We start from the raw sequence: 26,831 nt of genomic DNA on the forward strand, positions 1-26,831 counted from the left end.
TTGCTTTTTGCAGATCTGATAGCTCCAAAAGCTATTCTAACAGAATTTTTCCTACATTTTATTTGTTTCACAAGAGATTTTGTAGAGTACTCTACAAGACACAAGAGAAAATGTGTAACTTATCAAATGCTTAGAGTTGGTGATATCTTATACTTTTAGCAATACCCAATTCTTTTTCATCTGAATAATAGGTCACAGGAAATTCACAGAGCATCCTGCACAAAAATATAGGAAATAATTTAAAACCAAAACACATTTCTGATACCCTCAGTATATTTTTTAAATGTACATTCGGAGCACTAAACTATTCCACAGGGAATGCTTAGATAGTACTTAGAGTGGGCAAGTGGGCTTTAAAATTACTATGTTTATATCTGTGTATTTTTTTCCCATTCTGGAAAATTTGACACATTAAATAATATGCAATATGTTTGTACATGTACATATATACCAAAATATATAATGTATATCTCAGTTTTGAAGCAAAATAATGAAATGAATATTTCCATTGTATTATTTTGGACCCTACTACTCAACAGAAGAACCAGAACACTACCAGTACTATTAATGCAGCTTCTGTCCCTCCCCATCCCAGCCCCCTGACTGCCTTCAAGAGATAACTATGATCTGTGCTTATCCCTTCGCTTGACTTTTTAAATAGTTTTATTCCCATATGTAGGCATCCCTAAATTATATAGTTTGTAATTGCTTGTTTTTGAGCTTTATAAAAATCTATGTAGTCTTTGATTTTTTTTTTTTACTCAATATTACATTTCTAAGATTCAGCCATGTCGCTGGGTTTGATACTTAGTACATCTCTATGTCACTCTTTAATACTATTTATTTTAGTTTTGATCAGACTATCCTCTATTAGAGGTTTATAAAGAAAGGAAGGGAAGGTAGGAGGGAAGAAGGAAAGAAAGAGGGAGGAAGGAGGAAGTAAGGACCACTACGTGCCTTTAGAACATCAGTGCAAAAATTAAAATATAAGACAAAATTCTCAAAACACCACAGAACAAGCAATAATCACAATACAGTACCTTGTCTTCCTTAAGGAGTTTCCCTGATCCCTTTTCAGTGTCAGTAACAGCTAAAGAGACTTTTGCAATATATTTTTTCAGAGTCAGTCTTGCATCTGAAAGAATGGACAGAAACACACACATGACAAGACAAAGACAAGAGGCAGAGCAAGATAGTCAAATGGAAGCCTCCACTGTCCACCCCACCCCACAGAAACACCAAATTGAACAACTATCCATACAAAAAAAGCACCAACATGAGAACCAAGAATCAGGTAAGCAATCACAGTACCTCATTTTAACATCATATTAAGGAAAGAGGCACTGAAGAGGGCAGGAAAGACAGTTTTGAACTGCCTACACCACATTTCCCCCATACCCCTGGCAATGGCCACACAGTGCAGACAGAGAATCTGTATGCTTGAGGGAGGGAGAGCACAGTGATTGTGGGACTTTGCACTACAGCTCAATGCTTCTCATCATAGTAGAAAGCAACATGGGGCAGAATTCAGCTGGCACCCATGGATGCAGCATTTAGACCAGCACTAGCCAGAGGGGACGCACATCCCAACAGTTGGAATCTGAGTTCCAGCAGGCCCCACCACTACAGGCTAAAGTGCTATGGGGTCCTAAATAAACTTGAAAGGCCATCTATGCCACGAGGTCTGCAATTCCTGGGCAAGTCCTAGTGCTATGCAGGGATCAGAGCCAGTTGTCTCGGGGTGCACGTCACCTAGTGAGACACTAGCCTGAATGGCCATGAGAGTGCTTGCCACCCCTCTGCCAATCCCAGGTGACATAGCTTACAGCTCTGGGAGAGACTCCTTTCTTCTGCTTGAGGAGAAGAGAGGGAAAAGTGAATAACACTTTATCCTGCAACTTGGATACCAGCTCAGCCACAGTAGAACAGGGCACCAAGCAGAGTCCTGAGGCCCCCATTCCAGGCCCTAACTCCAAGGTGATATTTCTAGACATATCCTGGGCCAAAAGGGAACCAGTTGCCTTGAAGGGAAGGACCCAGTCCTGGCAGGATTCATCACCTGCTGACTAAAGAGCCCTTGGGGTCCTAAATAAGCATCGGTGATACCCAGGCAGTACTCACCGCGGGCCTTGGGTGAGACTCAGAGCCATGCTGGCTTCAAGGGTGACCCAGAACATTCCCCAGCTGTAGTGACTATGGGGAGAGACACCTTCTGCTTGACGAAAGGAGAGGGAAGAGTAAATGGGACTTTGTCTTGCAACCTGGGTACCAGCTCAGCCACAGTGGGGTGGCACACCAAGCAGGATCCTGAGGTCCCTGGCTCCTGGAGAGCATTTCTGGGTCTTGCCTGGACCTGGAGAGCCCACTGCCCTGAAAGGAGAGACCCATGCTGGGCAGTATTCACCACAGGCTGATTGCAGAGCCCTTGGGCCTTGAGTGAATATCAGCAGAAGCCAGGTGGTACTTGCTGTGGGTTTGGGCAGTGGTTGCCGCAGGGAGAGACTACTGTGTTAGAAGAAAGGGGAGAGGAAAAGTGGGAAGGACTTTGTCTTATGGCTTGGGTGCCAGCTCAGCTGCAGTAGAACAGAGTACCAGCTAGATTCCTAAGGTTCTTGACTCTAGGACTTGACTCCCAGATGGCATCTCCGGACCCACCCAGAGCCTGGGGGAACTTGCTGCCTTTAGGGAAGGACACATGCCTGGCTGTATTTGCCAACTGCTGACTGTAGACCACTGGGCCTTGAATGAATATAAGCAATAACCAGGCAGTGGTCACCACAGGCCTTGGGCAAGACCCAGTGCCATGCTGGCTTCAGGTCTGACCCAGGGTAGTCCTAGTGGTGGTGGCCACAGGGGTGCTTGTGTTACCCCCACCCCCAGTTCTAGGCAACTCAGCACAGAGAGAGAGACTCTGTTTGTTGAGGGGAAAGTAAGAAAAGAAAAAAAGCGTTTCTGCCCGATAATCCAGGGCATTTTCCCACATCTTACCCGAGACCACCAAGACTGTATCTCTACAAGTCTGCAAGAGCCACAGCGTTACTGAGATTGGGGTGCCCCCTAATGCAGATACAGCCAGAGTAACCAAAAACTTAGACCACAACACCCAAGTCCCTTCAAATACTTAGAAAGCCTTCCCAAGAAGGACAGGTACAAACAAGCCCAGACTGCAATACCTACAATAAATATCTAACTCTTCAATGCCCAGATGCCAATGAATATCCACAAGCAAGGAGATCAGTCAGAAAAACAAGACCTCATCAAACAAACTAAATAAGGCCCCAGTGACCAATCCCAGAGTGAAAGAGATATGTGACTTTTCAGACAGAGAATTCAAAATAGCTATTTTGAGGAAACTCAAAGAAATTCAAGATAACACAGAGAAAGAATTCAGAATCCTATCAGATAAAATTAACAAAGAGTTTGGAACAATTTAAAAGAATCAAGCAGTAATTCTGGAGCTGAAAAATGCAATTGACGTACCAAACAATGCATGAGAGTCTCTTAACAGTAGAATTGATCAAGCAGAAGAAAGAAAGCCCAAAGACAGGTTATTTGAAAATACAGTCAGAGGAGACAAAAGGAAAAAGAATAAAAAACAATGAAGCACTCCTATAAGATCTAGAAAACAGCCTCAAAAGGGCAAATCTAAAAGTTACTGGCCTTAAGGAAGAGGTAGAGAGAGATCAAGGTAGAAAGTTTATTCAAAGGAATAAATTTATTCAAAGGAATAATATTAATAAAAAAGAACTTCCCAAACCTAGAGAAATATATCAATATTCAAGCACTAGAAGATTATAGAACACCAAGCAGTTTTAGCCCAAAGAAGACTACCTCAAGATTTAATAATCAACCCCCCAAAAATCAGGGATAAAGATCCTAAAAGCAGCAAGAGAAAAGAAACAAATAACATATAATGGAACTCCAATACCTCTAGCAACAGACTTTTCAGTAGAAACCATATAGGCCAGGAGAGAGTAGCATGACATATTTAAAGTGCTAAAGGAAAATAACTTTTACCCTAGAACAGTATATCCATGAAAATATCCTTCAAACACATCAGAGAAATATTTTCCCAGGCAAACGAAAGCTGAGGGATTTCATCAACACTAGACTTGTCCTAGAAGAAATGCTAAAGGGAGTTTTTTAATCTGAAAGAAAAGGATGTGGTTGAGCAATAAGAAATCATCAGAATATATAAAACTCACTGGTAATAGTAGGTACACAGAAAACCACAAAATACTATGTATGACATTGTAATTACAGTGGGTAAACTACTCATATTTTGAATAGAAAGACTAAAAGATTAACCTATCAAACGTAACAATTTTCAAGACATAGATGGTACAATAGGATATAAATAAAAACAACAAAGAGGTAAAAAGTTGGAGGGGAATGAAGTTAAAATGTAGTTTTTATTTGTTTTTCTCTTCGCTTGTTTATACAATCTATATTAAGTTGTCATCAGTCTAAAATAATGAACTATAAGATACTATTTGAAAGTCTCATGGTAATCTCAAATCAAAAAACATACAACAAAGCTGGGCATGGTGGCTCACATCTATAATCCCAGCACTTTGGGAGGCCAAGGCAGGTGGATTACTTGAGGTCAGGAGTTTGAGACCAGCTACTCAAAATATAAAAATTAGCTGGCATGGTGGTGCATGCCTGTAATCCCAACTACTAGTGAGGCTGAAGCAGGAGAATCACTTGAAGCCAGGAGGCAGATGTTACAGTGAGCCAAGATTGTGCCACTGCACTCCAATCTGGGTGACTCTGCCAAAAAAAAAAAAAAAAAAAAAAACAGAGACACAAAAAATAAAAAGCAAGAGATTAAAACATACTATCAGAGAAAATCACCTTCACTAAAAGGAAGACAGGAAGGAAGGAAAGAAGGAATATAAGACCACAAAACAACCAGAAAACAAATAGCAAACTGGCAGGAGTAAGTCCTTACTTACCAATAATAACACTGAATGTAAATAGACTAAACTCTCCAATCAAAAGACATAGAGTGGTTGAAGAGATAAAAATCAAAGATCCAATTATCTGTTACATATAAGAAACACACTCCACCTATAAAGACACACATAGGTGGAAAATAAAAGGATAAAAAAGATATTCCATGTCAATGGAAACCAATAAAGAGCAGGAGTAGTATACTTACATCAGACAAAATAGATTTCAAGAAAAAAACTATGAAAGATACAAAGAAGGTCTTTAGCAAGAGGATATAACAGAGGATATAACATGCATGTATATTCATACATGCACCCAACATTGGAGCACCCAGATATTTAAAGCAAATATTATTAGAGCTAAAGAGAGAGATAGACCCCAATACAATAATAGGTAGAGACTTCAACACCCCACTTTCAGCACTGGACAGATCATCCAGACAGAACATTAAAAAAGAAACATCGGACTTAATTTGCACTACCGACCAAATGGACCTACTAGATATTTACAGAACATTTCATTCAATGACTGCACAAGGCACATTTTTCTACTCAGCACATGGATCATTCTCAAGGACAGACCATATATTAGGCCACAAAAAAAGTCTTAAAAGTTTCAAAAAAAGTTAAAATTATATCAAGTATTTTCTCTGACCACAATGGAATAAAGCCTGAAATCAATAACAAGAGGAATTTTGGAAACTATACAGCACATAGAAATGAAACAGTATGCTTCTGAATGAACAGTGTGTCAATGAAGAAATTACTAATAAGAAGGAAATTTTTTAAATTCTTGCAACAAATGAAAATAGAAACACAATATACCAAAACTATGGAATGCAATGAAAGCAATACTAAGAGGAAAGTTTATAGCAATAAACGCCTACATTAAAAAAATACAAAAACTTCAAATAAACACCTTAACAATACATCTTAAAGAACTAGAAAACCAAGAGCAAACCAAACCCAAAATTAGTAGAACAAAATAAATAAAAAAGATCCTAACAAAAATTAATGAAATTGAAATTTTAAAAAAATTTCAAAAGATCAATGAAATGAAAAGTTGGTTTTTTGAAAAGATAAACAAAATTGGCAAACCATTAGCCAGACTAAGAAATAAAGGCCCAAATTTTAAAAATCAGAAAAAATGAAAAAGAAGACATTACAACCAATTCCACAGAAATTCAAAAGATCATTAGAGGCTACTATGAGCAAATATATGCCAATAAATTGGAAAACTTAAGATAAATGGATAAAGTTCTAGACACAAACAACCTACAAGTTTAAACCATGAAGAAATCCAAAATCTGAATAAACCAATAACAAGTAACGAGATGAAAGCTGTAATAAAAAGCCTCCAAGCAAAGAGAAGCCCAGGACCCAATAGCTTCATGCCGTTTTACCAAACACTTAAAGAACTAATACCATTCCTACTCAAACTATTCTGAAAAATAGAGAAGGAGGAAATACTTCCAAATACATTTTACAGAGCCATTATTACCCTGATACCAAAACCAGATGAAGATACTTAAAAAAAAAAAACAAAAAAAAACCCTCAAAACTACAAGCCAATCTCCCTGATGAACACTGATGCAAAAATCCTCAACAAAATGTTAGCAAACTGAATTCAATCACACATTGAAAAGATCATTCATCATGACTATCATCATGACCAAGTGACATTTATCCCAAGGATGCAAGGATGTTTCAACAAATGCAAATCAACTAATGTGATACATCATATCAACAGAATGAAGGACACAAACCATATGATCATTTTAATTGAGGCTAAAATTTAATATTGTTTCATGTAAAAGCCCCCAAAAAACTGGGTATAGTAGGAACATACATCAACACAATAAAAGCCACATATGACAGACCCACAGCTGGTGTAATGTAGAACAGGAAAAACTGAAAGCCTTTCCTTTAAGATCTGGAATAAGACAAGAATGCCCACTTTCACCACTGTTATTCAATGTAGTGTTGGAAGTCTTACCTAGAGCAATCAGAGAAGAAAATAAAGGGCATCCAAATTGGAAAGGAGGAAGTAAAATTATCCTTGATTCCAGCTGATATAATTTTATATTTGGAAAAGTGTAAAGACTCTACCAAAAAAATTATTAGAACTGATAAACAAATTCAGTAAAATTGCAGGATACAAAATCAACATGCAAAAATCAGTAGTATTTCTATAGGCCAACAGTGAACAATCTGAAAAAAAAAAAATCAAGAAAGTAACCCCATTTACAATACATACAAAGAAAATAAAATACTTAGGAATAAACTTAACCCAAAAAGTGAAAAATCTCTATAATTAAAACTATAAAAGACTGATGTAAGAAACTGAAGAGGACACAAAAAATGGAAAGACATTCCATGTTCATAGATTGGAAGAATCGCTATTGTTAAAATGCTCATACTACCTAAAGCAATGTACAGATTCAATACATTGGTATCAAAATACTAATGACATGGTTTGCAGAAATAGAAAACACAATACTAAAATTTTTGTGGAACCAAAAAGACCCAGAATAGCCAAAGACATCCTGAGCAAAACAAAAACAAAAAAACTGAAGGAATCACATTACTTGACTTCAAATTATACTATAGAGCTATAGTAACCAAAACAGCATGGGACTGGCCTAAAAACAGGCACATAGACCAATGGAGCAGAATGAAGAACCTAGAAATAAATCCATAAATCTACAGTGAACTCACTTTTGACAAAGATGCCAAGAACATACATTGGGGAAAGGACAGTCTCTTCAATAAATGGTGCTGGGAAAACTGGATATCCATAAGCAGAAGAATGAAACTAGACCCCATCTCTCACCACATACAAAAATTAAATCAAACTGAATTAAAGACTTAAATATAAGGCCTCAAACTATGAAACTACTATAAGAAAACATTTGAGAAATGTTGCGGGAAGTCAGGGACCCCCAACAGAGGGACCAGCTGAAGCCACGGCAGAAGAATTTAAATTGTGAAGATTTTATGGACATTTATTAGTTCCCCAAATTAATACTTTTATAATTTCTTACGCCTGTCTTTACCGCAATTTCTGAACATAAATTGTGAAGATTTCATGAACATTTATCACTTCCCCAATCAATACCCTTGTGATTTCCCATGCCTGTCTTTAATCTCCTAATCCTGTCATTTTCTTCATAAGCTGAGGAGGATATATGTCGCCTCAGAACCCTGTGATGATTGTGTTAACTGCACAAATTGTTTGTAGAGCGTGTGTGTTTGAACAGTATGAAATCTGGGCACCTTGAAAAAAGAACAGGATAACAGCAATCTTTAGGGAACAAGGGAGATAAGACTTGGAGCCTGACTGCACAGGTGAGCCAGGTGGAAGAGAGCCATATTTCTCTTCTTTCAAATGCAAATAGGAGAAATATCGCTGAATTATTTTTCTCAGCAAGGAACATCCCTGAGAAAGAGAATGCGCCCTGAGGGTAGGTCTATGAACGGACCCCTTAAGGCGGCTGCCTTTTATGGTCGAAGCCAAAGGGATGAACTAAGCCCAGGTCTCCTGTAGTGCTCCCAGGCTTATTAGGAGGAGGAAATTCCCACCTAATAAATTTTGATCAGACAGGTTGTCTGCTCTCAAACCCTGTCTCCTGATGTTATCAATGACAATGCGTGCCCGAAACTTCATTAGCAATTTTAATTTCGCTCCATCCTGTGGTCCTGTGATCTCACCCTGCCTCCACTTGCTTTGTGATATCTTATTACCTTGTGAAGTATGTGATCTCTGTGACTCACACCCTATTCGTGCACTCCCTCCCCTTTTGAAAATTGCTAATAAAAACTTGCTGGTTTTATGGCTTGGGGAACATCACGGAACCTGCCAACGTGTGATGTCTCCCCTGGACACCCAGCTTTAAAATTTTTCTCTCTTGTACTCTTTCCCTTTATTTCTCAAACCAGCCGAGACACCTAGGAAATAGAAAAGAACCCACGTTAACTATTGGGAGCAGGTTCTCCCAATAGGGAAACTCTCCAGGATACTGGTCTGGGCAAAGATTTTTTCAGTAATACCCTACAAGCAGAGGCAACCAAAGAAAAAAATCAACAAATGGGATTATGACATTAAAAAGCTTCTGCACAGCAAAGGAAACAATCAACAAAATGAAGAGACAACCCACAGAATGGAAGAAAACTACCCATATGACAAGGGATTAATAACCAGAATATATAAGGAGCTCTAACAACTCAATAGGAAAAAAATCTAATAATCCTATTTTTTAAATGGGCAAAAGATGTGAATAGACATTTCTCAAAAGACATACAAAATAGCAACCAGTATATGAAAAGGTGCTCAACATCACTGATCATCCAGAGAAATGCAAATCAAAACTACAATGATGTATCATATCACCATAGCACTCCACAGATACAGACACATAGATTTAGATAGATACAATTATTTTCTGTATCCCCCTACTAGAAAGTAAACTCTATGAAGGTTAATGATTCTGTTTTGGGCTACACTGTGTACGTATTCTCAGCTCCTAGAACAGTGTTTAGCACACAGTCAGCACTCAACAAATATTTGTTATATGAATGCTTACACAAAATGTCTTTGCTTACTATGTTTCCCCAATCTTAGATAGCCTCTCTACACTGCCACCTACAAAAATTCCACTCATTCTTTAAAGCCCACTCACATATCTTTTTCTGCAAAATTTCCTAATTCCCCCAAGTGGAACTCATTGCCCTCTCAACGGTTATGTGTTTATAATTTTATTTACTTACAATTTGTTATATTTATTTTTATAATATTTATTTTTTATAATGAAATCAGAATCATTTTAATTATTACATTGGTTTTTGCTTTTACCTCTAGATTGTACACTCCTTAAAGGCAAGGTCTATGTCCCATCTTTTCATCATATACCATGCCACCTTCCTCACCCCTTACCCACTACCTGATAGGACCACATCACCACCACAGGAATATATTATAAGGGATAGGCACTCAATATTTGTTGAACTATTTGAAGGGAAGGACATTCCCAAACAAAAAAATAAAAGCAGATACTAGGTTATGTGAAGTGGTATACTATTTTTTAAGTAAATGTAAAACTGCAGTGCTTCAGAAGAAAGGTTAGAGGTGATATGAGTAAATTATTTCCATAAGATTCTATTAATATGACTGTAGTTGAATTTATTAGCTAACAAAATATTAGTAAAGTGTTCATTTTAAGGAAAATTGAAGAAGCTGAAACCATTCTGGCAAAACAACAACACAACAACAACAAAAAAGTATCTTTAAGAAACTCAATGTGATTGGTCAGGTGACACCTTTTAGTTCCAATGTGGTTCTTTATGACGTCACTGAACTTACCCCTGAGTCACTATGACTGATAATGTTACAGTGATCATCAGTGTATCCTTTGCTGGGCATATTTTGCTGACTGGCAAGGTTATATGAAGTGCTTTTATTGAAGCACCATTTTAGCTAATAGCTCATTAGCTAAATAGCTCATTTCTGCTTCCCTTCATAGGGAATTTAGCTATTTTATTTTATTATTTAGCTAATTTAGCTATTTTAAAATAGCTAAATTTTAGCTACTTTTTTTTCAGTTGACAAAGAAGGATGTCTAATCAAGGACTACCACTGATTTTTTCTCTGTTGCTTATCTGCTTCTTTGGGGAGAGTTTCTGCATTTGTGATGGAACTATCTGGACAAAGGTTGGATGGGAGATTCTTCCAGAAGAAGTACATTATTGGAAATTTAAGGGTTCTCCATCTCACCGTCTGCCTTATCTTCTGGATAAACTATGCTGTGACTTTGCTAACATGGATATATTTCAGGGTTGTTTATATCTCATTTATAATTTATTGCAAGCTCTCTTTTTCATCTTATTTGTTTTGTCTGTGCATTACCTGTGGATGAAATGGAAGAAACACCAAAAAAAGGTGAATTCATGATACAAGTAGTAATAGTTACAAAATCTCTAAGGGTTTAGAAAATAATATTACTCGTTTCTTTGAGAGAGGGTACCGTGTTTTATTCCTCATTGTAACCTTCCCCCAACTTCCCATCATCCTCAGCGTCTAGCACAGTGTCTTGCTCATACTAGGTATTGAACAAATGTGTATTGAATTAGGTCCTTAGAATCATCTAGTTCCCTCTACTTCAAGTTACAAAACACACCAAAAAAAGTAGTGTGCTACCATTTGGAGAATGTATGGAAAATCAAGTTATCTGTCTGGGTCCTTAGGTAAGTCATTTGCTCTTTCTCAGTTGCCTCATCCATAAAAGGATCTGTAACAAGAGATCTCTTAGAACTCTTCCAGATGTATCTAAGAAATCTAAGTACAAAAGTTGTCATGTAATTTTTATATGGGCTATAAACTAATTGCTAATATTAAAACAACTTTCTGGGAAAAGGAGTTTTTAAACTATTACATAATTTCCCACTTTGCCAATAGATGACACCATAGTTTCAGAGGCAACCTTAAAAGCTCTTTGATCAAAAAACAAAACCTCATTGACCTTCAGAAGAATTAGATATTTATAAATGTTTTCTTATTTTTAAAATGACTGTTACTTTATGGTATTGTATCTTGAGGTTCTTTAGTAAAGGAATACATTTTGCTAATCAAATAATTTCTCACAAGAGAGTACCCTAAACATAGAACACACTAATTATTTGCTGATGGTGATAAGGATCATATATGTGGCATATAGATAACATTTCCTCTGCATTTATACCTTTCTTCTATAGTAACCTTCCTTTTGTATAAATAATTGATGTGTGCTGTTTTAACAAAGTTTCTTTACACATTTAGAACACAAATTGAATTTGAACTATATTATTAACTCTGCTATAGTATTGAACTCTACTATTTTATGTAGATAAAATCTATATTGTTTTTCCCCTTTTAGCTGAAAAACCAAGCCTCATTAGAAAAACCTGGTAATGATCTAGAAAGCCCATTCATCTACAACATTGACAAAACACTCTACAGAGTGGCAACCACAGCATCAGCGATATACAAGATCTGGGATCACAGGTCTTACCATCCTTCCTCTAAGAAAATTAAGCACTGCAAATTAAAGAAGAAGAGTAAAGAAGAAGGAGCCAGAAGACACTAAATATATGCATATGCAAATGTAGCTTAGTCAAATATAGAGATCACAAAAGAAATCTATCATCTAAGGATAAAAATGGTTCTTTGGAAACCTTTATAAACCTTTATAAATTTTTTGCCACAATCTTTACTAAAATTTTCCAAAGAAGCCTGGGTTGAAATGTTACTTCCATTCAATTAAAAAAGAACCCGGACTTACTAAAGTACTAGAGAATAAATTGTATACTGTAGAAAATGAAATAGAGGTTCCTCTTCAAAGGGACTTTCCTCCAAGTCTAACTCCAAATAGAAAGTAACCGGCCGGGCGCGGTGGCTCAAGCCTGTAATCCCAGCACTTTGGGAGGCCGAGACGGGCGGATCACGAGGTCAGGAGATCGAGACCATCCTGGCTAACACAGTGAAACCCCGTCTCTACTAAAAATACAAAAAATTAGCCGGGCGTGGTGGCGGCGCCTGTAGTCCCAGCTACGCGGGAGGCTGAGGCAGGAGAATGGCGGGAACTCGGGAGGCGGAGCTTGCAGTGAGCTGAGATCCGGCCACTGCACTCCAGCCTGGGCGACAGAGCCAGACTCCGCCTCAAAAAAAAAAAAAAAAAAAAAAAAAAACAAAAACGAAAGTAACCTCTCTTAGAAGCAAAATTTACTCAAAGACCCGAGCTAATATTGTTAAATTCTGCTAATTGTAATAAAGAAATCAATATACTCCGTTCTTAGCTCCCACATTTTAGCCTAGATATTTGCCCTGGCTTGCCTGAACAGGTCCAAGCAAGCATTAGGTCATAGCCTGTTCCTCTTTCCTTATTTGGAAGTGGTTTTGCCTCTCTCAGCATTCCAAAAGTTACTTCCTCTCTTCCTTTGTTCTCCTCTGCTTTTGCCTCTTTTGAGAAGTTCTAAGTTGCTAGCCAATCAGGTTGAGTACAGAATGTGAGGTCCCATTCCAGCCAATGGAAACTGGACACAGCAGTAGGGTGGACACATCAGGTTATAAATGACTCTGTCTCTTTTGTTCGTGTGTGGCAAGACTGCTAGCAAGCAGCACCCTTTCTGCAGAAAGTAAACTAGCCTTGCTGAGAGATCCTTTGTCTCAGTGTTGATTTTTATGACACTGAGCACCTGTTCCCAACAATTTGGTGGCCCATAGGTGATTAACATTCCCCTCTGGGACAGTCTTTGGTCCTCTCTCATGGGGAGGTGCCCTGCCGCCCATTGCAGCAGCCCCAGGAGGAGAGCCAGGACCTACCTGGTGCAAGGAATATAGTTGGATTCTCAGCAACGCGGGGAAAGAGAGAGGCTTGTGGGACTGCAGTGACCAGGTGACTCCATGCACAGGCCAAGGTAGGAAAAGCTGCAAGAGGGTGGCAAAGTACTTCCTTGGTGGTCAGCTTTTGGAAGCTGAGTGTGTGTGTGTGAACGATTACCAGTCTGTTGCTGGACAGAGTGTGTGGACACAAACAGGAAGGGTGTAAGGAACCTCCAAAAGGGAAAAGGAGGGGAAGGTTAACCTCCCAGGGAAAGAGAATCGGCGAGACATCTCTGGTATGAGAGATTGAGCCTTTTGCAAGCCTTTAAGGATGGGACAGCCAAGATATCCCCAGTCTGAAGGATCTGGGGGATTGAGCCTTCCCGGGAAAAGAATAGGCGAGACATCCCTAGCACAAAGAATTGGGCCTATCTAGGATTCAACATGGGAAAAGGCCCTTGGCAAGCCTCCAAAGGAAGGGAGGGCAAGAAGCCTCTAGTAGGAGAGGTTGAGCCAAGCCCCTCTCCCCCATTGCCGCTGCCACCGCACCCAGGAGTGCTAGAAACCTCCAGCAAGGAGCAAGGGGGGTTGAAAGCTCCAGGGAAGGGGCCTATTCTAGTCAGGCACCACCCAAAAACTTGAAGATAGGAAATGTTTCGAGTAAGAGAAGATAAAGAGCTGCAGCTACAGCAGTATTAGTTGAAGAAAGTAAAAAATTAACCTTTGTGGGGAAATAAACTGCAAGCATACCCCACCAAGTTAGAGCTATTTAAAATCAAAAGCAGGAAGGTGGCTTACTAACTCCAGAATCTTGAAATATAAGGCTATTTTAGTAGAAAAAGATGATTTAACCTTGACTACTGATAATTCACTCAACCCAGCAGGTTTCTTGGCAGGAGACCCAAATTTAAAAAACACTTGTGTCTATAGAGTTCACTACCAAACAAAAGTCAGGCCAGATCTAGGAGAGGCCCCTTTTAAAACAGGGTGGCACTGGTTTATAGATGGTTCCTCCAAAACAGTCAAAGTAGAAAAACATAATTGGTATTCAGTAATTGATGGAGAAACGCTTGAAGAAGTAGAGTCAGGAAGACTGCCCAATAATTAGTCTGCCCAAACCTGTGACCTGTTTGCACTCAATCAAGCTTTGAAATATTTGCAGAACAAAGAAGGAACTGTTTATACTGATTCTAAGTATGCCTTTGGAGTGGTACTAACAGTTAGAAAACTTTGGGCTGAGCAAGGTCTTTTTTTTTTTTTTTTTTTTTTTGAGACGGAGTCTCGCTCTGTAGCCCAGGCTGGAGTGCAGTGGCCGGATCTCAGCTCACTGCAAGCTCCGCCTCCCGGGTTCACGCCATTCTCCGGCCTCCGCCTCCCGAGTAGCTGGGACTACAGGCACCCGCCACCTCGCCCGGCTAGTTTTTTGTATTTCTTAGTAGAAACGGGGTTTCACCGTGTTATCCAGGATGGTCTCGATCTCCTGACCTCGTGATCCACCCGTCTCGGCCTCCCAAAGTGCTGGGATTACAGGCTTGAGCCACCGCGCCCGGCCGAGCAAGGTCTTATTAACAGTAAAGGCCAAGATCTAGTCCACAAAGAACTAATTGTTCGTGTCCTAGACAATCTCCAGTTGCCAGAAGAGATAGCTATTGTACATGTCCCAGGGCATAAAGGACTTTTCTTTCACAAGTCAGGGAAATAACCAAATGACCTTGCAGGTCAGATAACCAAACAAGCTGCTGTTTCTTCTAAAATGCCTTTCACTTAATTCCTTGCCTTCCTTCCCCTACTGCAGTCCCCATCTTCTCTTCCACTAAAAAAGGAAAAGTTAATAAAAATAGAAGCTAAAGAGAACACAGAAGGAAAATGGGTATTACTAGATCAAAGGAAGATGTTATCCAAACCTCTCATAAGGGAGGTCTTAACCACAGTTCTCAGACTTCGTGGGTGTATAGGAATTCATACCCTAGCCAAGCAAGTTACAAATAGTTGTCTAATATGTAAGAAAACCAACAAACAAGTCATAAAGAAATCACCTCCAAGGTGCAGGGATCCAGGACTAAGGCCATTCCAAAGCGTTCAAATGAACTGCAGTGAAATGACCCCAATCAGTTGCCTAAAGTATTTGTTGGTAAGAGTAGATCATCTCACTCACTAGACTGAAGCTACCTCCTTTTCAAATGCAACAGCTAATTATGTAGTTAAAGCATTAATGGAGAATATAGCACCCAAATGTAGGCTAATAGAGAATATGGACTTGGACAATGGAACCCATCTCACAGCCCATGTCATTAAGAAGCTATCCCAGGTTTTAAACATTAGATGGGAGTATCATATCCTGTGGCATCCATCTTCATCATGGAAGGTAGAAAGGATGAATCAGACCTTAAAGAACCACTTAACCAAATTAGTTCTAGAAACTCGTTTACTGTGGACCAAATGTCTTCCCATTGCCTTACTGAGGATCAGGACAGCTCCCTGAAAGGATACAGGCCTGTCTCCATATGAAATGTTATATGGATTGCCTTATTTACATTCCTCAGCTGATGTTCCTACGTTTAAAACTAAGGATCAGTTCCTCAGAAATTATATACTTGGTCTCTCCTCTACCTTTTCTTCTCTTAAGGTCAAAGGTCTCTTAGCACCAGCCACCACTAGAATTTCCAGAACACCAGCACCAACCCGGGGACCACCTTCTCATCAAAGGGTGGAAGGAAGGAAAACTCGAGCCCAGCTGGGAAGGCCCCTATCTGGTGCTGTTAATCACCGAGACTGCCGTCCACACAGCTGAGAAAGGATGGACCCACCATACTCGAGTCAAGAAAGCATCTTCCTCGTCAGAATCATGGGTTGCTGTACCAGGATTGAGCCCTACCAAGTTAAAGTTAAAGAAAGCTTAATTTTCATGTACCTTCTATATTGCTTCCTTTCCTCTCCTTATTCTGTTATTAGGTCCTTTGTTATTAATATAACTAAGTCTGACCCACCTCAGACCATTGCCTTTAATGCTTGCTCTGTCATACCTTGTGGAGATGTGAAGGATTAATGACAGCTAGCCTTTTCACACAAATATTTATGCCCCAGCCCTCTGACTGACACAGTTACTCCTAGCACTCATAGTTGTGATTGCCTGCAGCTGAGACACCAATTCTCTGCTCCTACAGCCTGGTAACCTTGTAGTAGCTGGAACTATGTCCTTTGAACTACTCAGGAGCAAGGTTAGACTTCCACGGAGGAGGTTTGTGCAAATCTAAAACCCCTCATCTATTTCACTAAAGGGACTACCCCTTCTAACTGTCAGCCTTATCAGTGTAACCCTGTCCTCTCTCTCACCACCTCCACTTTAACTGACTCTAAACTTGCCCTTGCTCACTTCTATGGTATGGGGATTGATGTAAATGGAAAAGACCCCCTAGGCATTTTTAAGATACGCATTATTCCCCCATCTTCCCCTTCTTCAGTATCCTCATTTTTAAATCCCACACCAGTTACTCCGACACCTAATGATAAAACTAGAGTGTCTATTGTGAAAGTGAAATATCTAAGACAGACCTTAGCTATTGAGACAGGATATCAAGATGCAAATACCTGGCTGAAATGGATTAAATATTCCATTTGCACTTTAAATAAAAGCGATTGTTACGCTTGTGCACACGGTAGACCAGAGGCCCAGATTGTCCCTTTCCACTCAGATGGTCTCCTTGTTGACCAGGCATGGACTGTATGGTGGCTGTCTTCCAGAATCCCACTGCTTGGGATAATCCATCACGCCAAGTTCTCTCTGCTGTTTCCTGAAGTTCGACACCCTGAGGGTCAGGCCTGGAGGGCAATCCAGCTTCCACCTCTAAATGCCACGTTTACTTCATGCCTTGCACAGCAGGGGGAGAATTTGGTGTTCCTTGGAAGCATAAAAAGATGCAAGGAACTCAAGCCTATCCAGAAGCTTGCCCATCAGTCCCCGAGCAGATGGATGGTGGTACTGTGGAGGACCTTTACTGGATACTCTGCCTTATAATTGGAGCAGTACTTGTGCTCTAATCCAATTGACTATCCCCTTCACCCTGGCGTTTCATCAATCTGAGAAAGTAAAAACAAGACACTGCAGGCCAAGGGAAACTCCATATGAGTCCTTTGATCCTCAGGTTTACATAGATGTTATTGGGGTCCCATGAGGAGTGCCAGATAAGTTTAAAGCATGGAATCAAATAGCTACAGGATTTGAATCTACATTGTTCTGGTGGTTAACTATAAATCTATAAATAAAAATGCAGACTGGATAAACTATATTACAATCAGCAATGATTTGTAAATCATACTAGGGACTCCTTCAAAGGGATAGCTGAGCAACTAAGACCTACCAGCCTGGAAAAATAGAATAGCCTTAGATATGATATTAGCAGCCAGATGGCCTGGAAAAATAGAATAGCCTTAGATATGATATTAGCAGAAAAGGGAGATGTTTGCATCATGATTGAAACTCAATGTTGTACCTTTATTCCTAATAATACTGCCCCTGACGGAACTATAACAAGAGTGCTGCAAGGATTAACAGCCCTATCCAGTGAACTTGCCAAAAATTCTGGACTAGATGATCCTTTTTCCAAAAGATAGAACATTGGTTTAGTGGATGGAAAGGGATTTTGACTTCAATTCTCACCTCATTACCTCTTGTTATTGGTATACTTATTCTCACAGGCTGTTGTATTATTCCCTGCCTTCAAAGTTTTATACAAAAACTTGTCTCTGCCACTGTTACAAAGCTAATTCCTAACTTTCCTCCACCCTAATCAGAATGATTACTTCTCTTAGAAGGACAAACAGAGCAATTGAGTCAAGACATGTTAAACAAGTTTAAAGAGGAATTATAAAATAAAAGAGGGGGGAATTGTAGAAAATGAAATACAGGTTCCTCTTCAAAGGGACATTCCTCTCAGTCTAATTCAGAATAGATAGTAACCTCTCTTAGAAGCAAAATTTACTCAAAGACCTGTGCTAATATTCTTAAATTCTGCTAGTTGTAATAAAGAAATCAATATACTCTGTTCTTAGCTCCACATTTTAGCCTAGATATTTGCCCTGGCTTGCCTGAACAGGTCCAATCAAGCATTAGGTCATAGCCTGTTCCTCTTTCCTTATTTGGAAGTGTTTTTGCCTCTCTCAGCATTCCAAAAGTTACTTCCTCTCTTCCTTTGTTCTCCTCTGCCTTTGCCTCTTTTGGGAAGTTCTAAGTTGCTAGCCAATCAGGTCGAGTACAGAATGTGAGGTCCTGTTCCAGCCAGTGGAAACCGGACACAGCAGTAGGATGGATGCACCAGGTTATAAATGACCCTGTCTCTTTTGTTCGTGTGTGCCCTTGTGGCAAGACTGCTAGTGAGCAGCACCCTTTCTGCAGAAAGTAAACTAGCCTTGCTAAGAGATCCTTTGTCTCAGTGTTGATTTGTGTGACTCCGACCACCTGTTCCCAACATACACTATCACTGCTACATGTTTAAGTATTTTGTTATTTTTAATGTGTTAGATTACTAATCATTAACCAATGTATATAACAGAAGCTTAATTTAGTGTTTCAATAAATCTCTGATAAATAATAGCTGTGATTTGTCTTATTTTCCTGAGATTTTTTTTTTTTTTTTCTGAGACAGAGTCTCATTATGTCACCCAGGCTGGAATGCAGTGGCTCCATCTCGGCTCACTGCAAGCTCTGCCACCCTGGTTCAAGCAATTCTCCTGCCTCAGCCTCCCGAGTAGCTAGGATTACAGGCTCTTGCCACCGTGCCCAGCTAATTTTTGTATTTTTGGTAGAGATGGGGTTTCACCATCTTGGCCAGGCTGGTCTTGAACTCCTGACCTCAGGTGATCCACCCGTTTTGGCTTCCCAAAGTACTGGGATTACAGGCGTGAGCCACTGCACCCAGCCTTCCTGAGAAAATTTTATAACCACAGAAAGACTTTTAATTTCCTACTTCAGATTGCTAAAATAGCATGGAAATATTAAAGAATATATTAATTTTTTAAGTATAAATGTTTTCATTTTCAGTATAATGATGAATTATAGATTAACTTTTTTTAATTTCAGGCTTTTGTTGAAAAGACAATTCAATTTTTTAAACTATGGTTACCATATTTTTCAAAGAACAACTAGGAGATAGGCCTGAGACTGGGACAGATGATTTGACTTAAAATATCTTGAAAAATCCCAGAAAAATATATCTATAACATATCTGCCATCATTATAAGAGAGGAAAAAAACTTTTCAAAACTAATCCTTGAAACAGTAATAAACTTTACAGTTTTATAAGTAGCAGAAAAGAATAGTACCTGGCTTGGGCTACTATGGATTATGAAAGGTTTATTTTGTTCCACTTTCCAGACTCCCTTTACCTCCATTCCATCTTAGCACAACCCGACCTTCACATTTCTATAAATGTTTGTTTCATACCTTCAGAGTTCTGAAAAGTTAGCTAATTCCCTCTAAAAGAACATTAATATATATTTATTTTAATGGTGAACTATTGAAGACTTAAAAAATCCCCAAACCTCTAAAACCCAAAGAAATTTATCTTATCTCTACTACTGGAATTTTCAGTAGAATGGAGAAGACTATTTGGGGTAGGGATTTCTGAATCCTTTAATTCTCCCCAGGTAACTCCTACTCTAATCACTAGAAGAAATAGAAGTGATATACATTCTTGATAAGACTGAATTAAATAAATGTTAAATTTTCTGTTATTTATGTTTCTGACATTCCACAGCCACATTACTATGAAACTCCATTCTGAATAAGACTGAATTAAACAAATAGTAAGGCTGAATTATATAAATGTTAAATTTTATATTGAGTTATTTATGTTTCTGACATTCCACAGCTACATTTCTATGAAACTCCAATATTAATTTAATCATTGATCTGGAAACACAATACTAGTTTGCTTTTTATAGTTTTCATTTCTTTTCACCACTGAGACATATTAGGTATAATTGCTCCAAGAACCTAAGGACCCAAATTAAACAGATGGATATTATGAAGAAGGAAACCAATAATACCTCACACCCATAAGCCCCAAAAAACTTCTCAGAAAAGTTACAGCAAACTTTGTCCTTGAATTGTGATTTTTAAGTACTATGGGTCATTTTTCCAAAATGGATTTTAAATTATGGGCTGGGCATGGTGGCTCATGCCTATAATCCCAGCACTTTGGGAGGCTGAGGAGGGCGGATGATGAGGTCAGGAGTTCGAGACCAGCCTGACCAACATGGCGAAACCCTGTCTCTACTAAAAAATACAAAAATTAGCCAGGCATAGTGGCGCATGCCTGTAATACCAGCTACTTGGGAGGCTGAGGCAGGAGAATCACTTGAACCCAGAAGGCAGAGGTTGCAGTGAGTCGAGATCATGCCATTGTACTCTAACTGGGGCAACAAGAGCGAAACTCCATCTCAAAAAAAAAAAGAAAAATTATGGAATGTGAATTTCACCTAAAATTACTAATCATGGGGGGATCAACTGAATTATTTGTTATTTGTGTTTTCATTTTACTTACAGATCAAATCATAAAAATAAAAGATATTGACATAAGATTGCTTATAGAAAACAGTTCAAGTGGACAGTTAATTATAATCTACAAAGCACAATTCATCTCTTTCTTCCCAAATGTGTTTCCTTCCTTTAATTTCCTTATTTATACTAATTATTCTAGTCCCTTTCTCATTCTATTGATGAACATGCACCTTACCACTACCAGCTGAATCTTCCTCAAGATCACTTTCATCCTCTTCCTGTTCCACATAAAAACTTTCAGTGGCTCCCAGAATAAAATAAAAACACCTTAGCCAAGCATTTAAGGGTACGGTGTAATAAAAGCAGCAGCATTTTTCAAGTGCTGACCAAATGCCAGGTATTGTGGTAACTGCTTTATATCATCTCATTTAATTTTCACAGTAATCCTCAAAAGGTGGGAACTATATTATTGGCCCCTTTTTCAGAGAAGAAAACTGAGGTATAGAGAATTTAAGCACCTTGTCCAAGGTCACATAAGTTTCAAGTAGGGACACCAGTATTTAAACTCAATCTCAAGAGGACATGTACTTAACCCTTTTATTATTCTACCTACGTTATAGCCTACCTGTGGAAACTATGACCCACTGCTCAATAAGGCAATCTTGTCACCATCCTCCAACACGCCACTTTCACTCACAGCTCTAAGATTTTGCTCATGCCCTTTCCCTTTATATTGCATATTCAAATCCCATCCATTCTTCAAGGCCCAGCTCAAGCCCAACATGCTCTGACTTCCTATTCTCCCACCACCCTGTAGCACGGAATACCGGCTCCGCCAATTTTAACCTTTAATCACAGTCTTTCTGATATTTTTAAACAATTGTTGAATGTGTCCATAACTTATAATCTCCCACCTAACAAATATCCAGAGGGCAGGAACAACCAATTGTATCTACAGCAATACTATACTCACAATGGAAATTCAATAAATGCTTGCTAAAAACAGAAATGCAGATAGCCTTGCAAAATAAATGCTGTGAACTTCATAAGCACTAGCTTAGTTACAAAGGTACATCTTCCTGAAATCTCTTTAAGCTATATTTTACCAGGTTGTGGAAGTATATATGCAAAATATTAGCAACAGACAAAATAGTACTGTTTTTTGAACTTTGTATTGAAGTATAACTTACAAACAGAAAAATACAAAACCTATGTGTACAGCTCAACGAATTTTCAAAGAAACATACCCATGTACCAGCAACCAGATTAAGAAAAAGAACATCACATCCCAGAAGTTCCCCCATGCCATAAGGGTAGCTACTATTCTGACTATTAGCACTATAAATTAATTTAGCCTAAATAAACCTTTCTAAAATTATTGTTACAACCTTTTATATTTGAAGAATCAAATATATTACTCAAATATGCTATTTTTTTAAACATTTAAGAAATGATCTATTTTGCCTGAGTCTCTCAAACAATGGCCTTGAACATATATATTGAACATACAATAATCTTCTTATAGAAATTATTTTCTCATAGAAAATTATTGGTGAGACAGAAGTTGGTAAATCAACAAGCTTCCAATATGTACAGTTCCTAATAAATACAATGTTTATGGCCAATAGCAAAATAAAGAAAGAGGGGGAAATTTCATGTATTATTGTCAACTATGACTGTGGTTGTATCTACAAATAAAACACTGTGAAAAAAGGTGACATATCCTGTAACTCACAGGAGAAAAACTCATCACATCGGTCAGTTTGCCAACCCCTTGTGAGCTTGCTTACCTGCCCAGTCCAGGAATTCAACACACTCAGTCTGAGAATATCTAGCAGCAACGTCTCGAGCCCTTTCTTCCCGGAAGTTCAAAGCTTCTATATCAACATCCAGTTCTACCAGTGCTTTCAAAGTTTCCAAACGACCCCAGGCTGCAGCACAGTGTAAGAGTGTATACCCTAACAAATGGAATGAAGATGGTGAGATCAAACAGACAACACTGTTTTAGGCTAATTTACGTAGTGGAAGATCATAATGGTGATCAAGTATTGAACAATTACCATGGGCCAGGCACTATTCTGTCTTACATATAGAAAACTCATTTAGTTTTATAAAACCACTATGATGTCAGAACTATTACAGTTCTCATTTTATAGACAAGGAAACTAAAGTCCAGGTGGGGTAAGAAACTGGCCCAAGGAAACATCTCTGGCAAACAGTAAATGACGGATGCAAGATGCCAACATAGACTATCTGAAGCCTGAGCTCTTCAACATCATGGGAGGAAGATGGCAATCTCCCTAACGGTCATCTATTCTAAACACAACTGGACTGTGATTGTAAAGAATTTTTATCAAACTCTAACCACTCTAGCATTATTGTTAGCACAATCATACAAATTATTAAAACTGTGTATACCTTAGGTTTGGAAATTCTTTTAATTAAAGCTAAAATTATGGCCCATCAAATTAGAAAGTCATTTCTTAGACTTTCTCAAGTGACTGCCATGAGGTATAATTGTAAACAAGAAGGATATGGAAGGCATCTTTAAATTTTTTTCAGATTGATTTTTAAAAAATTAAATCAAAGATCATTGTTTGAACTTGCCCACAAGGACATACATACTTCTTTTTACTGCAATTCACTTTATTGCACAGAGGGACAATACTCTTAAGCTTTCTAGAGGCTTCCTGGTGTGATAAAGGGATAACCCCAGTCATTCCCTTAATCTCTTGTGTCTAAATTCTCTAAACTATTTTTTCAGACAGGGTCTCTCTCTGTTGCCCAGTTTAGAGTGCAGTGGCATGAATAGCTCACTGCAGCCTCGAACTCCTGGGCTCAAGCAATCTTCCCACCTCAGCTTCCCGAGTAGCTGGGACCATAGGCTCATGCCAGCATGCCCAGATCATTTTTTTTTTTTTTTTTAGATAGAGTCTGTCTGTTGCCAGGCTGGAATGCAGTGGCACGATCTCGGCTCACTGCAACCTATGTGTCCCGGGTTCAAGCTATTCTGCCTCAGCCTCTGGAGTAGTTGGGACTACAGGCATGCCCCATCACATCCAGTTAATTTTTGTATTTTTCGTAGAGATGGGGTTTCCTCATGTTGGCCAGGATGATCTTGATCTCTTGATCTCATGATCCACTCGCCTCAGCGTCCCAAAGTGCTGGGATTATAGGCATAAGCCACCGCACCTAGCCAATAATTTTTTAAACATTTTGTAGAGACAGAGTCTCAGTATATTGCCCAGGCTGGTCTGGAACTCCTGGGCTTAAGCAGTCTTTCCCTGGCCTCCCAAAGTGCTAGGATTACAGGCATGAACCACCGCACCCAGCCACTCTGAACTTTTTGATCCAACGTGTCAACAGAAGGTTGTAGAGTCATATACTCAGTTTTTTCTCTGAAGCATGCTTTTCTGACAGTGAATCTTAATTTTCATGTCTTTGCCATATAGACAGGCTTGCAATTTCCCAAATTATCCTTTTCTCAATTTATTTTTCCTCTGGTATTTTCCTATAAGCAGCAAGAAGAAACCAGGAGCACCTGCAACACTTAGCTTAGGAATCCCCTCTCTAAATAAGGTTTCATGGTGACATACAATCAGAATGAAGAAACAGAATATTTTAGAATGTATCATCAAGTCTTAATAGAGTATACACCTATTCCCACACATTGGAAAATACCTACCAAAAAGATGGCAATATTCATGTCAACCAGTCACAATATAACCTTCCTTGAATAGTGTTAGGGAACACTGCCAAATACTGATTTGGGTCTCTCCTTTTCCTTTATATAGTGTTTTAAATATTACTATTATCCTCATTTTTATAGATGAAGACACCATAGCACAGAAAGGTTATATAATTTGCCCAAGTCACATAGTCAAGTTAATGGAAAGCTGGAGTTTTAACTCAGGTAGTCTGGCTGTAAAATCCATGCTGTTAACGAATTTATTACAGAATCCTTTAGTAACTTGATTTTTGCCTCAATATTTTTGAGAGTTATCCATTTTAATACCCAAAAAGCTAATTCATTCCTTTTAATTATTGTGTAATATTCCATTGTATGAAAATACCATAATGTATTTATCTACCCTCCTATTATTTATTTCCAGTGATTAACTGTTATAAGCAAGGCTTGAATAATCATTTTTACACTTATGTCTTCTTGTAAGCATGTGTGAGAGTTTCCCAAAGACATATCTCTAGAAATGGAAATTAGGATCATCAGGTATGTCCATTAACAACTTGATATAAATGTTCTCAAAAGTGATTACATCTATTTATAATCCCTCCTCAGAGTGAAGGAACTCCCATTTCCTACATCTTCAGCAATGTTTAATACTGTCAAATATTTAAATTTTTCTGACTCTGATGAGTCATGGTAGCCCATTGTTTACATTTGCTTTTATAGTGAAGTTAAACTTATTTTCATTTATTTATTGGCCATGAGAGTTTCTCTCCCATAAATTGCATGTTCCTAACCTCTGCCTATTTTTCTATTGGGTTGAATTCTAAGCCTATTAATTAGTAGACTGTCTTTTACATAGATATATCCTTTGTGGCTTATTTTGTCACTTTGTTTATGAAACCTTTTGGGCATAGTTCAAAATTTAGATAGATAGACTGACAGAGAGATATTTTCCCTTAGTGGTTGGGTTCTTTATATCTCAAGATGCTCTGTGATGTCTCAAGAATATAGCAATACTCCTCTATTTTTCAAAAAGTTTAAAATATTTTGCTTTATACATTCATGTCTTACAATCACCTGTAATTAATTTTTATGTGTGGTAAAAAGTAGGTATATATCAACCATTATGGAAAACAGTGTGGCGATTCCTCAAGGATCTAGAACTGGAAATACCATTTGACCCAGCCATCCTATTACTGGGTATATACCCAAAGGATTATAAATCATGCTGCTATAAAGACACATGCACACGTATGTTTATTGTAGCATTATTCACAATAGCAAAGACTTGGAATCAACCCAAATGACCATCAGTGACAGACTGGATTAAGAAAATGTGGCCCATATACACCATGGAATACCGTGTAGCCATAAAAAAGGATGAGTTCGTGTCCTTTGTAGGGACATGGATGCGGCTGGAAACCATCATTCTCAGCAAACTATCACAAGGACAGAAAACCAAACACCGCATGTTCTCACTCATAGGTGGGAATTGAACGATGAGATCACTTGGACACAGGAAGGGGAACATCACACACCAGGGCCTATTGTGGGGAGGGGGAGGGAGACGGATAGCATTAGGGGATATACCTAATGTAAATGACGCGTTAATGGGTGCAGCACACCAATATGGCACATGCATACATATGTAACAAAACTGCACGTTGTGCACATGCACCCTAGAACTTAAAGTATAATAATTTAAAAAAAAACCTATCTATATCATAGCCACACCTATACATATGGGGGAATTGGACAACGGGTAGACATTTATCTACATCAATATTATGCTATGGGAGGGTGGCACAAATCATAGTTAGGCATCTTAGTATTTTTGTCATAGCACATGAGCAGGTATCACATGCCAATTTGCAGTGGGTCCTATGTCTGCAAATACAGGCAACGTGTAACAGGAATTAAGCATTTTGTCCTGACAAGTCAGGACTTAAACTATAGGTCAGTCTCTAGCTGTGAGGCTTGGACAAGTTCCTTTTCCTTTCTAAGCCTCAGCTTCCTCATTGATCAAAAGAGATAACACAGAACATCTTTAGATAGTTTTTAAAAGAATTAAATCAGGTAAGACATGTGAAGTACTTTGCACTATATCTGGGAATACCTGATGGCAGCAACTTCTATGAGTCATAGAATAGAAATATTTGCCAATCTATTTACTTTGTGTCTTTTTCTGTTCCCAATGTTTTCTGGTGGCTAAAAGAAAAGAAAAAGCAAGCATGATAAAGACTAATTAAAGAGTTGTTCCTCAAAAGACAAAAAAAAAAGGTATATAATTTTATTTTTTTCCAGATGAATAATAAACATTCTCTGGCATCATATACT

At 38.5% G+C, this 26,831-nt stretch overlaps 2 protein-coding genes and 1 long non-coding RNA gene across 6 annotated transcripts in view; 2 read left to right on the top strand and 1 right to left on the bottom strand.

Moving 5' to 3' along the window:
* ANKRD45 (ankyrin repeat domain 45) overlaps window positions 1-26,831 on the bottom strand; it is a 71,592-nt gene that overhangs the window by 16,850 nt on the left and 27,911 nt on the right. For 3 of the 4 annotated variants that reach the window (XM_065526883.2, XM_065526847.2, XM_005540027.5), the window contains 2 exons: window positions 22,597-22,764; window positions 1,041-1,135 (listed from right to left, as the gene is read on the bottom strand). In XM_065526883.2, the coding sequence (XP_065382955.1) occupies window positions 1,041-1,135; window positions 22,597-22,764 (263 nt within the window). The remainder of the gene's footprint in view (window positions 1-1,040; window positions 1,136-22,596; window positions 22,765-26,831) is intronic. The other variant, XM_074014405.1, reaches the window with a different exon arrangement.
* On the top strand, window positions 10,373-12,166 carry TEX50 (testis expressed 50). Its single transcript, XM_005540025.4, has 2 exons — window positions 10,373-10,890; window positions 11,864-12,166. The coding sequence occupies exons 1-2, from the start codon at window positions 10,567-10,569 to the stop codon at window positions 12,071-12,073; spliced, it is 534 nt and encodes a 177-aa protein (XP_005540082.1). The 5' UTR covers window positions 10,373-10,566; the 3' UTR covers window positions 12,074-12,166.
* LOC141408502 (uncharacterized) lies at window positions 13,082-18,896 on the top strand. The gene is made up of 2 exons (XR_012423587.1): window positions 13,082-13,403; window positions 15,935-18,896. It is a non-coding gene; the product is annotated as an uncharacterized lncRNA (long non-coding RNA).

The sequence above is a fragment of the Macaca fascicularis genome, chromosome 1, assembly GCF_037993035.2.
Source record: "Macaca fascicularis isolate 582-1 chromosome 1, T2T-MFA8v1.1".
Classification (NCBI taxonomy): Eukaryota; Metazoa; Chordata; class Mammalia; order Primates; family Cercopithecidae; genus Macaca; species Macaca fascicularis.

Coding starts and splice junctions, on each gene's coding strand:
- TEX50 (XM_005540025.4), top strand. CDS start 10,567: ATGTCTAATCAAGGACTACCACTGATTTTTTCTCTGTTGCTTATCTGC. Junction 10,891..11,863: donor GGAAGAAACACCAAAAAAAG/GTGAATTCATGA, acceptor TTCCCCTTTTAG/CTGAAAAACCAAGCCTCATT.